The 12,884-nt window shown below is 44.1% G+C and overlaps 1 protein-coding gene across 1 annotated transcript in view; it reads right to left on the reverse strand.

The window, feature by feature from the left end:
* ostn (osteocrin) overlaps positions 1–421 on the reverse strand; it is a 42,783-nt gene extending 42,362 nt beyond the window's left edge. Inside the window, exon 1 of the mRNA XM_029714269.1 lies at positions 386–421. Within this exon, the coding sequence (XP_029570129.1) occupies positions 386–409 (24 nt within the window). The 5' untranslated portion in view covers positions 410–421. The remainder of the gene's footprint in view (positions 1–385) is intronic.
* Positions 422–12,884: the final 12,463 nt, after the last annotated feature.

Genomic DNA, 12,884 nt, shown 5'->3' on the forward strand with positions numbered 1-12,884 from the left:
TCTACTTGTTATACCAAAACTGGTACAAAATTGGTTCAACCTGTTTGAATTCCTTCTGTTTCAATTCTGAATCAATGTTTTCCCAGGTTTGAACTATATAAGACAGAGCTAGTGAGAGACACACTCTATAGCCCCTCTGGATCTCTCTCCTTAGACTGAGGGCAATCTGCAGCAAATCCAGCTGACTTATCACACACTATAATTAAATACAAACAGACCACCAACCACTTTTTATTGCCAACAAGTTATATCAAGATCCTCAGAGGGAGCAATGCATAGTAAAAAGGCAATGCTGTTTGGCAACCCACAAAAGCTGAGACACATAGGCAAAAGTGTCACAAGAACAGACGGACAAATCACTCATGAACAAGTAAACGCCAAGTACCTGGGGATGAAGTTGGACCCACATCTACACTGGACTAAACACGCCAGCCTGGTCACAGTGAGACTGCTGTCTGGGCTTGGCACTCTAAAAATGGCAAAGGACTTCATCTCCAAGGACATCCTCCTGACAATCTACCACACCATGATAACAACTCACCTAGAGTACTGTGCCACAGTATGGCTTCACACCCTACATCAGTGCAATAAGGTGTGTGTGTGTGTGTGTGTGTGTGTGTGTGTGTGTGTGTGTGTGTGTGTGTGTGTGTGTGTGTGTGTGTGCTATAAGTGTATATCTGCATGCCATGCATGTATAGTGAGTTTCTGATTTCAGGTATAGGTTCATGTCTAACTGTGAGGAGAGAATGTACGTGTGTGTGTGTAGGTCTGTGTGTATGGCGTGTGTGAGAGCAAACAATTACCCCAGTCACCCCAGTCATGACCCCAAGGCTGCTCTGAAACTCCATTCAGAGCAAAAACTCTATCCTCTCGTTGATTCTATTAAAAGCCCTGAACTGTGTGTGTGTTTTCATTCGTTGCATTGTTGGAAATGGACCCGTAAGTAATCATTTCACTGTTAGTCTACACCTGTTGTCTACAAAGCATGTGACAAATAACATTTTATTTGACTTTACTTCGTTTTTCTCTTTTTATGTGTTTTCATAGACACACTTGTGCCCTATAAGTATGTACAGTGTATTGTTGTTGCAGTGTTGCATTACTTTTAAGCGTGCCATTGAACCCCAGGGTTGTATTCAGCTGACAGTGTTAGAACCCACTGGTGGGGTGGACGGGGTGGGGAGATGGAGTGTGTGGGGGGGTCTTCATCACACCAGGCAGGCCCTGCTCTGGCATAAACACACACACACACACACACAGCCCACAGCTTTTAATAGAATCAATGAGTGGATAGAGTTTCTGCTCTGAATGGAGTTTGACCTCTCAGCACTTTGCCTGTGCTAATTAAATCATGTAAGCGGCCATATCCTGATCCTCTGCGTGTGTTTGGATTGTGTAAAAATAAAGCATGAAAGGGGGATTCTATGCTATGGTATGCTACGCTATGCTTGACAGGTATCAAGTGTTTGGGATATATGGGTGTTGTGGTTAGCCAAACAGGGACGGCATGTGTTTGTGCGTATGTGTGTATTTTCACGGGAGGATCTTCTGTTGCCGGCAGCAACACCCTTTCACATCTCCCAGCTGGTTTCTGACAGACTCTATTCAGTGAAGCAGAAGAAGAATTTGGTCATTGAAAAAACACACCTGCGTTAATAATGACATGGTTAATACTCAAATAATGTCGGAAAAAATTACCCGCGCTCCGGATCACACTCCACTTCACCCCCTCCCCTTTCCCGTTCACTTTCCGCCCCCCGCTCTCCCATCATTAGCGAAGACCTTCTCAGCTCATGATGTCATGCACCTCAACCTGCGGTTGCTATGGAAGGAGGGCTGAGAGAGCTAAGGAGATGAGGTCACAGGGTTATGAGGTCACAGCCACTTAGTGACTAGAGGCGACAAGAAGTCAAGTGAAGGAGCCAACACGGACCATTGACCTATGACCCCCCACAACAGTCCCAAAGAGAGGGAGACACACACACACACATGCAGACACACAGAAAGACATACACACACAATCCCACACACACATAGAATCCCTGCGCTGGAAAAAGTGACACACAGCCCTGAGGATAATTGCGGATACCTGCTGTAAGAGCCGTGTGAGGAAGGCAGGTTGGCGGGCGGGGGGGGGGGGGACAGAGCTCTGCCCCTTGGCTCTTGGCACTGTTGTTTTAGTGGTGCTGATCCTAATCTCCTTTGAAATGTCAATTTTCACGCAATCAAAACACCATCTATATTTAGTTTCCTGATGGCAGGCTATTATGCTTTATGAGTTATGCTCCATATCGCAGCTGAACACACTATCGCAGATATAACCACCCTGCTCACTCTAAACAGACTCTGTCCAAGGCCTATCTAGTGCCATTTCAAACACTAACTCTAACTCATCCCATACAATCTGTGTTAAACAACCTAATTTGGTTGTACATTTTCAACTACAGTGAAATGGATGATTCAACCCAAAAGGCATTGTGAGCAAAAACAACACAGGCAAAATCAACCCTGTCCAACGATCGTTTTCCTATCCAGCTTTGCCGGCCGTCCGGGTGTGTGTTTACCTTGTGTGAGTCGGCCTCGGAGAGTAAGAGGGAAGCCGTGGCCCACAGCTGTGCAAGCGGACACAGAGGGGGAAACCTGATAGGATGAGAAGCCCGGCGAAAGACTGCTCTTTTGTTTAAGTCTCTTCCACAGCAGATAGATCGGGATGGTTTTCTCAGGCTGTTGTTTTAGGGTCTAAGAGCAAAACCATGTGTGTGTTTTTCTCTGGCTCCTTGTTACAGCCCCAGTGCTGTAACCAGTGTGTGTGTGTGTGTGTGTGTGTGTGTGTGTGTGTGTGTGTGTGTGTGTGTGTGTGTGTGTGTGTGTGTGTGTGTGTGTGTGTGTGTGTGTGTGTGTGTGTGTGTGTGTGTGTGTGTGTGAGCGTGTGAGCATGTCTCAGAAATGACTCTCTCTCCTCTGCTGACTCCAGATCAGTGCTGGGATGCCCAGCTTGCTCAGAGACAGAGCAAAGTAACAAATAGGCTGGCGTGGTGTGTGGTCAAATAGGATCCTTTCAAAACAGATGGCCTGGTCACAAGATATCAGACAGTGTTATAATGGAAGTTCAGGTTTACAGTGGGAAAGCCACACATGCTGTAATGTCCATGCAGAAGATATACTGTATATCAGGATAATAATCAGGATATAATAACAGAAGCCTATCATGTTCCAGGGGTAGAGTGGACATTTGGCACATGACATAATTTTCTGGTTGAGAAGACGTCACGCAACCAGATTACAACCAATTGGTCTCTGTTGTAACCCTCTAGACTTGAAGCCATTTTTGCATCATCTCCACTAACCTATCATATGGAATTGTTGAAGATAGTAACCATCTAGGTATTTTAATTTGTATTTTAGGACCCTGGGGGTATCAGAAACAAACATATTAAACCAAATTGATGAAACAATGATTTTGGCCTTACTGCTATTAGCCGTTATCAATAAAATGTCACAATATGGTGCAGAGCATTCAATTTGGCTGCTGGGGGCAGAGTATGTGAACGGAGTGGAGCTGGAGCAGAGCGATCCCAATCATATCTGGCCCTGTACCCTCTCTGAATCGTGGCATTGAACGCTTTAGTAGGATGTTTTCTCTTCATAACTGACTATGTGATTATTGCAGCTCAATGGATGTAACTTTTGTTGACAATTTCGATACCTTTTGGAAACAAAACATGTTTTATAACTAGGATGGGATCCACCCAAATCATTTTGGTTCCTGGATCCTTTCACAACATTATAAGGCAGCGCTGAGACAATGACTTATCAATGACCCAAGCCCAGCTCAGTTAATCCCTACCATTGTGTAGCTGAGTCATCATAATGCTTTAGCAAATGTACATTATCCTCTTAAGGATCCGCCCCTTTTTTTCAATTTTTGCCTAAAATGACATACACAAATCTAAAATCTGAAGCAAGGATATGCATATTATTGATACCATTTGAAAGGAAACACTTTGAATTTTGCGGAAATGTGAAATGAATTTTGGAGACTATAACATATTAGATCTGGTAAAAGATAATACACACCCTATATGTGTGCTGAAAGTCTGTTGCCAATTTGTTTACTGTAAAATAGCATTGTATCTGGTCAAACATAATTTTTTTCAGAACTTTACTAAGGTTTGGTAACAGGCTGATTGGTCTGCTATTTGAGCCAGTAAATGGGGCTTTACTATTCTTATGTAGCGGAATGACTTTGGCTTCCCTCCAGGCCTGAGTGTCAAGGCTCAGGAGAAGACCCAGACGCAGACAGTTTCGAAGTAACCAAAGTTTATTACAAAAACAGGGGGACAGGTCAAGGGCAGGCAGCGGTCAGTAGTCCAGAGTCCGAAAGTTACAGAACGGCAGGCAGGCTTAGGGTCAGGGCAGGCAGAGGTCAGTAATCCAGAGTGGTGTGACAAGGTACAGCACGACAGGCAGGCCAAGGGTCAGGGCTGGTAGACTTGACGAAACAAAACAAACTGACAACAGACAAACAGAGAACACAGGTATAAATACACTGGGGATAATGAGGAAGATGGGCGACACCTGGAGGGGGGTGGAGACAAGCACAAAGACAGGTGAAACAGATCAGGATGTGACACTGAGGGCACACACTTTCTAGTAGGCTTAAATTGAAAAAATGGCAAATAGGAGTGGCAATATCGTCCTCTATTATCCTCAGTGATTTTCCATCCAAGTTGTCAGACCCGGGTGGCATGTCATTGTTGATAGACAACTAAAATGTTTTCACCCCTTGCATACTCACTTCACAGAATAAAGAATTACAATTCTTATCTTTCATAATGTGGCCAGTTAAACTTGGATGTGTAGTGTCAGTGTTTGTTGCTGGCATGGCATGCCTAAGTTTGCTAATCTTTCCAATGAAAAAATCATTAAAGTAGTTGGCAACATCAGTCAGTTTTGTAATGAATAAGCCATCTGATTCAATGAATGATGGAGCTGAGTTAGCCTTTTTTCCAAAAATGTCATTGAATGTGTTCCAACGATTTTTACTATCATTCTTCATGTCAGTCATCAAGTCAAATCAAAGTTTATTTGTCGCATGCGCCTAATACAACAGGTGTAGACCTTACAGTGAAATGCTTACTTACAGGCTCTAACCAATAGTGCAAAAAAGGTATTTCCTGTTTCCGGTCACAACTTGCAGACTTGTTTACGCTGCTGTGCGTTTTTGTTGCCGATCTTACTTTGCTACCTAACGGTTTTTACTTTTTCATTACCGTATATTTTTACTTTTTACCCTCACTCAACTTTTTTCATTCAACTTTCTTACCCCGGAGGTTTTATCTGGACATGGTTCGTCAGGACTTCAAACAGCCGAAGCTAAGTAACATTAACATGATGCCTTCTAATTGCAGTCGTTGTACTTATAATATACAGGAGAACGATCGCCTTATGGCAAGGATAGCTGTGCTGCAAGCCCAGCTTCAGACGCAATCGTTAGGCAAGGGTAATTTCAGTGTAGGAAAGGATGAAACATCGTCTGTGCCACCAGCAAGTACAGATAGTAACGTTAGTATAAACCCCCTCGCACGGTCCCCGCAGCCGGACAACTTTCTCATGGCTTCTGGAGGGAAACGCTGTAGGAATGCTCAACCGGTGTCGCTTATTCAGCCGACAGAAACTTTCAACCGGTTCTCCCCATTAAGTGAGTCGGAGTCGGAGGCCGAGACTTCTCTGGTCTCTACTCCTCCCGCTGTGGGGTCTGAGACGCTGACGGCTCCCACCATTAGCTCTGACAAATTGAAAACCCTAGTCATTGGCGACTCCATTACCCGCAGTATTAGACTTAAAACGAATCATCCAGCGATCATACACTGTTTACCAGGGGGCAGGGCTACCGACGTTAAGGCTAATCTAAAGACGGTGCTGGCTAAAGCTAAAAACTGGCGAGTGTAGAGAGTATAGAGATATTGTTATCCACGTCGGCACCAACGATGTTAGGATGAAACAGTCAGAGGTCACCAAGCGCAACATAGCTTCAGCGTGTAAATCAGCTAGAAAGATGTGTCGGCATCGAGTAATTGTCTCTGGCCCCCTCCCAGTTAGGGGGAGTGATGAGCTCTACAGCAGAGTCTCACAACTCAATCGCTGGATGAAAACTGTGTTCTGCCCCTCCCAAAAGATAGAATTTGTAGATAACTGGCCCTCTTTCTGGGACTCACCCACAAACAGGACCAAGCCTGGCCTGTTGAGGAGTGACGGATTCCGTCCTAGCTGGAGGGGTGCTCTCATCTTATCTACGAACATAGACAGGGCTCTAACTCCTCTAGCTCCAGAATGAAATAGGGTGCAGGCCAGGCAGCAGGCTGTTAGCCAGCCTGCCAGCTTAGTGGAGTCTGCCATTAGCACAGTCAGCGTAGTCAGCTCAGCTTTCCCCATTGAGACCGTGTCTGTGCCTCGATCTAGGTTGGGCAGAATTAAAAATGGCGGTGTTCGCTTTAGTAATGTCACTAGTATAAAGACCTCCTCCATTCCTGCCATTATTGAAAGAGATTGTGATACTTCACATATCAAAATTGGGTTACTTAATGTTAGATCCCTCACTTCCAAGGCAGTTATAGTCAATGAACTAATCACTGATCATAATCTTGATGTGATTGGCCTGACTGATTACTGGTTACACAAGTGACCATACCCCCCGTGCATCCGGCAAAGGCGGAGGTGTTGCTAACATCTACGATAGCAAATTTCAATTAAAAAAAAAAAAACAATGACGTTTTCGTCTTTTGAGCTTCTAGTCATGAAATCTATGCAGCCTACTCACTCACTTTTTATAGCTACTGTTTACAGGCCTCCTGGGCCATATGCAGTGTTTCTCACTGAGTTCCCTGAATTCCTATCGGATGGTTGGTGGGACACAATGCAGACAGCCCGGTTAGCCAATGTGCGGGAGCACTGATTGGTCAGCCCAATTGAGGTAGTATGTATATGAATGTATAGTTAAAGTGACTATGCATATATGATAAACAGAGAGTAGCAGCAGCATAAAAAGGGGGGTTGGGGGACACACACAATGCAAATAGTCCAGGTAGCCATTTGATCACCTGTTCAGGAGTCTTATGGCTTGGGGGTAAAAACTGTTGAGAAGCCTTTTTGTCCTAGACTTGGCACTCCAGTACCGCTTGCCATGCAGTAGTAGAGAGAACAGTCTATGACTGGGATGGCTGGGGTCTTTACATTTTTAGGGCCTTCCTCTGAAACCGCCTGGTGTAGAGGTCCTGGATGATAGGCAGCTTAGCCCCAGTGATGTACTGGGCCGTACGCACTACCCGTTGTAGTGCCTTGCGGTCAGAGGCCGAGCAATTGCCGTACCAGGCAGTGATGCAACCAGTCAGGATACTTTCGATGTTGCAGCTGTAGAACCTTTTGAGGTTAATCTGTCCTGGTAATCTGTCTGGCCCGCAGACTTGTGTGTGTTGCACCTGTTTAAAGGTCTTACTCACGTCGGCTACGGAGAGCGTGATCACACAGTCGTCCAGAACAGCTCATGCATGCCTCAGTGTTGCTTGCCTCGACACGAGCATAGAAGTGATTTAGCTCGTCTGGTAGGCTCGTGTCACTGGGCAGCTCGCGGCTGTTCTTCCCTTTGTAGTCTGTAATAGTTTGCAAGCTCTGCCACATAAGACGAGTGTCGGAGCCGGTGTAGTATGATTCAATCTTAGCCCTGTATTGATGCTTTGCCTGTTTGATGGTTTGTCGCAGGGCATAGCAGGATTTCTTGTAAGCTTCAGGGTTAGAGTCCCACACCTTGAAAGCGGCAGTTCTTCCCTTTAGCTCAGTGCAAATGTTGCCTGTAATCCATGGCTTCTGGTTGGGGTATGTACGTACAGTCACTGTGGGGACGACGTCCTCGATGCACTTATTGATAAAGCCAGTGACTGATGTGTACTTCTCAATGCCTCTCGGAAGAATCCCGGAACATGTTCCAGTCTGTGATAGCAAAACAGTCCTGTAGTTTAGCATCTGCTTCATCTGACCACTTTTTTATAGACCGAGTCACTGGTGCTTCCTTCCTTTAATTTTTGCTTGTAAGCAGGAATCAGGAGGATAGAGTTGTGGTCGGATTTACCAAATGGAGGGCAAGGGAGAGCTTTGTACGTGTCTCTGTGTGTGGAGTACAGGTGATCTAGAATTTTTTTCCCTTTGGTTGCACATTTAACATGGTAGAACTAATTTAAGTTTCCTGCAGTCTTCGGCCACTAGGAGCGCTCCCTCTGGGTGAGTGGTTTCCTGTTTGCTTATTTCCTTATACAGCTGACTGAGTGCGGTCTTAGTGCCAGCATCTGTCTGTGATGGTAAATGAACAGCCACGAAAAGTATAGCTGAAAACTCTCTAGGCAAGCAATTAGTGTGGCCTGCAATTTATCGCAATATACTCTACTTCAGGCGAGCAAAATCTAGAGACTTCCTTAGATTTCGTGCACCAGCTGTTTTTTTACAAATATACAAATATTTCATCTTTGTTTCATTGTGTAGTTTCTTATTCTTTTTATTCAGTTTAGTCACATGATTTCTCAATTTGCAGTATGTTTGCCAATCGGTTGTGCAGCCAGACTTATTTGCCATTCCTTTTGCCTCATCCCTCTCAACCATACAATTTTTTAATTCCTCAACAATCCAAGGGGATTTAACCATTTTTACAGTAATTTTGTTACAGTAAACAAATTGACAACAGACTTTCAGCACGCTTATAGGGAAGGACATTCAACAAGCACAGCACTTACACAAATTACTAATGATTGGCTGAGAGAAATTGATGATAAAAATATTGTGGTGGCAGTTTTGTTAGACTTCAGTGCAGCTTTTGACATTATCGATCATAGTCTGCTGCTGGAAAAAACGTATGTGTTATGGCGTTACACCCCCTGCTATATTGTGGATAAAGAGTTACCTGTCTAACAGAATACAAAGGGTGTTTTTTAATGAAAACCTCTCCAACATAATCCAGGTAGAATTAGGAATTCCCCAGGGCAGCTGTCTAGGCCCTTTACTTTTTAAAATCTTTACTAATGACATGCCACTGGCTTTGAGTAAACTGAAATGACTGCAACACTTAACCAAGAGCTGCAGTTGGTTTCAGAATGGGTGGCAAGGAATGCATTAGTCCTAAATATAAAACTAAAACTAAACGCATTGTATTTGGGACAAATCATTCACTAAACGTTAAAACTGAACTAAATCTTGTAATAAATAATTGAGCAAGTTGAGGTGACTGTCAGGGTCAAAACATATTGACAACAGTAGCTAAGATGGGGAGGAGTCTGTCCATAATAAAGCGCAGCTCTACCTTCTTAACAGCACTATAAACAAGGCAGGTCCTATATGCTCTAGTTTTGTTGCACCTGGGCTACTGTTTAATCGTGTGGTCAGATGCCACAAAGACGGACTCAGGAAAATTGCAATTGTCTCAGAACAGGGCAGTGCGGCTGGCCCTTGGATGTACACAGATTTGTTTGTTTTTAGTCCTGGCCTTGCTCCTGGCTCAAAGTAGAGGAGAGATTGACTTCATTACTACTTGTATTTGTGAGAGGTATGGACATGTTGAAAGCACTGAGCTGTCTGTTTAACCTGTTGGGGCCAGTATTTGCACGGCCGGATAAAAAACGTACCCGATTTAATCTGGTTATTACTACTGCCCAAAAACTAGAATATGCATATAATTATTGGCTTTGGATAGAAAATACCCTAAAGTTTCTAAAACTTTTTGAATGGTGTCTGTGAGTGTAACAGAACTCATATGGCAGGCAAAAACCTGAGAAGATTCCTTACAGGAAGTGACCTCTCTGACCATTTCTTGGGCTTCTACACTCTCTTTATTGAAAACTGAGGACGTTGTCGTCTTTTGAGCTTCTAGTCATGAAATCTATGCAGCCTACTCACTCACTTTTTATAGCTACTGTTTACAGGCCTCCTGGGCCATATGCAGTGTTTTTCACTGAGTTCCCTGAATTCCTATCGGATCTTGTAGTCATAGCAGATAATATTCAAATTTTTGGTGACTTTAACGTTCACATGGAAAAGTCCACAGACCTACTCCAAAAGGCTTTCGGAGCCATCATCGACTCAGTGGGTTTTGTCCAACATGTCTCTGGACCTACTCACTGCCACAGTCATACTCTGGACCTAGTTTTGTCCCATGGAATAAATGTTGTGGATCTTAATGTTTTTCCTCATAATCCTGGATTATCGGACCACCATTTTATTGCGTTTACAATTGCAACAAATAATCTGCTCAGACCCCAACCAAGGAGCATTAAAAGTCGTGCTATAAATTCTCAGACAACCCAAAGATTCCTTGATGCCCTTCCAGACTCCCTCTGCCTACCCAAGGACGTCAGAGGACAAAAATCAGTTAACCACCTAACCGAGGAACTCAATTTAACCTTGCGCAATACCCTAGATGCAGTTGCACCCCTAAAAATTAAAAACATCTGTCATAAGAAACTAGCTCCCTGGTATACAGAAAATACACGAGCTCTGAAGCAAGCTTCCAGAAAATTGGAACGGAAATGGCGCCACACCAAACTGGAAGTCTTCCGACTAGCTTGGAAAGACAGTACCGTGCAGTATCGAAGAGCCCTCACTGCTGCTCGATCATCCTATTTTTCCAACTTAATTGAGGAAAATAAGAACAATCCGAAATTTATTTTTGATACTGTCGCAAAGCTAACTAAAAAGCAGCATTCGCAAATGGAGGATGGCTTTCACTTCAGCAGTAATACATTTATGAACTTCTTTGAGGAAAAGATCATGATCATTAGAAAGCAAATTACGGACTCCTCTTTAAATCTGGGTATTCCTCCAAAGCTCCATTGTCCTGAGTCTGCACAACTCTGCCAGGACCTTGGCTCAAGGGAGATACTAAAGTGTTTTAGTACTATATCTCTTGACACAATGATGAAAATAATCATGGCCTCCAAACCCTCAAGCTGCATACTGGACCCTATTCCAACTAAACTACTGAAAGAGCTGCTTCCTGTGCTTGGCCCTCCTATGTTGAACATAATAAACGGCTCTCTATCCACCGGATGTGTACCAAGCTCACTAAAAGTGGCAGTAATAAAGCCTCTCTTGAAAAAGCCGAATCTTGACCCAGAAATTATAAAAAACTATCGGCCTATATCGAATCTATCTTCCATTCCTCTCAACAATTTTAGAAAAAGCTGTTGCACAGCAACTCACTGCCTTCCTGAAGACAAACAATGTATACGAAACGCTTCAGTCTGGTTTTAGACCCCATCATAGCACTGAGACTGCACTTGTGAAGGTGGTAAATGACCTTTTAATGGCGTCAGACCGAGGCTCTGCATCTGTCCTCGTGCTCCTAGATCTTAGTGCCGGTTTTGATACCATCGATCACCACATTCTTTTGGAGAGATTGGAAACCCAAATTGGTCTACATGGACAAGTTCTGGCCTGGTTTAGATCTTATCTGTCGGAAAGATATCAGTTTGTCTCTGTGAATGGTTTGTCCTCTGACAAATCAATTGTACATTTCGGTGTTCCTCAAGGTTCCGTTTTTGGACCACTATTGTTTTCACTATATATTTTACCTCTTGGGGATGTCATTCGAAAACATAATGTTAAATTTCACTGCTATGCGGACGACACACAGCTGTACATTTCAATGAAACATGGTGAAGCTCCAAAATTGCCCTCGCTAGAAGCCTGTGTTTCAGACATAAGGAAGTGGATGGCTGCAAACTTTCTACTTTTAAACTCGGACAAAACAGAGATGCTTGTTCTAGGTCCCAAGAAACAAAGAGATCTTCTGTTCAATCTGACAATTAATCTGGATGGTTGTACAGTCGTCTCAAATAAAACTGTGAAGGACCTCGGTGTTACTCGGGACCCTGATCTCTCTTTTGAAGAACATATCAAGACTGTTTCAAGGACAGCTTTTTTCCATCTACGTAACATTGCAAAAATCAGAAACTTTCTGTCCAAAAATGACGCAGAAAAATTAATCCATGCTTTTGTTAATACTAGGCTGGACTACTGCAATGCTCTACTTTCCGGCTACCCGGATAAAGCACTAAACAAACTTCAGTTAGTGCTAAATACGGCTGCTAGAATCCTGACTAGAACCAAAAAATTTGATCATATTACTCCAGTGCTAGCCTCCCTACACTGGCTTCCTGTTAAGGCAAGGGCTGATTTCAAGGTTTTACTGCTAACCTACAAAGCATTACATGGGCTTGCTTCTACCTATTTTTCCGATTTGGTCCTGCCGTACATACCTACACGTACGCTACGGTCACAAGACGCAGGCCTCCTAATTGTCCCTAGAATTTCTAAGCAAACGGCTGGAGGTAGGGCTTTCTCCTATAGAGCTCCATTTTTATGGAATGGTCTGCCTACCCATGTGAGAGACGCAGACTCAGTCTCAACCTTTAAGTCTTTACTGAAGACTTATCTCTTCAGTAGGTCCTATGATTAAGTGTAGTCTGGCCCAGGAGTGTGAAGGTGAACGGAAAGGCTGGAGCAACGAACCGCCCTTGCTGTCTCTGCCTTGCCGGTTCCCCTCTTTCCACTGGGATTCTCTGCCTCTAACCCTATTACAGGGGCTGAGTCACTGACTTACTGGTGTTCTTCCATGCCGTCCATGGGAGGGGTGCGTCACTTGAGTGGGTTGAGTCACTGACGTGGTCTTCCTGTCTGGGTTGGCGCCCCCCCCCTTGGGTTGTGCCATGGCGGAGATTTTTGTGGGCTATACTCGGCCTTGTCTTCGGACGGTAAGTTGGTGGTTGTAGACATCCCTCTAGTGGTGTGGGGGCTGTGCTTTGGCAAAGTGGGTGGGGTTATATCCTGCCTGTTTGGCCCTGTCC

Source organism: Salmo trutta, chromosome 26 (genome assembly GCF_901001165.1).
Source record: "Salmo trutta chromosome 26, fSalTru1.1, whole genome shotgun sequence".
Taxonomy (NCBI): domain Eukaryota; kingdom Metazoa; phylum Chordata; class Actinopteri; order Salmoniformes; family Salmonidae; genus Salmo; species Salmo trutta.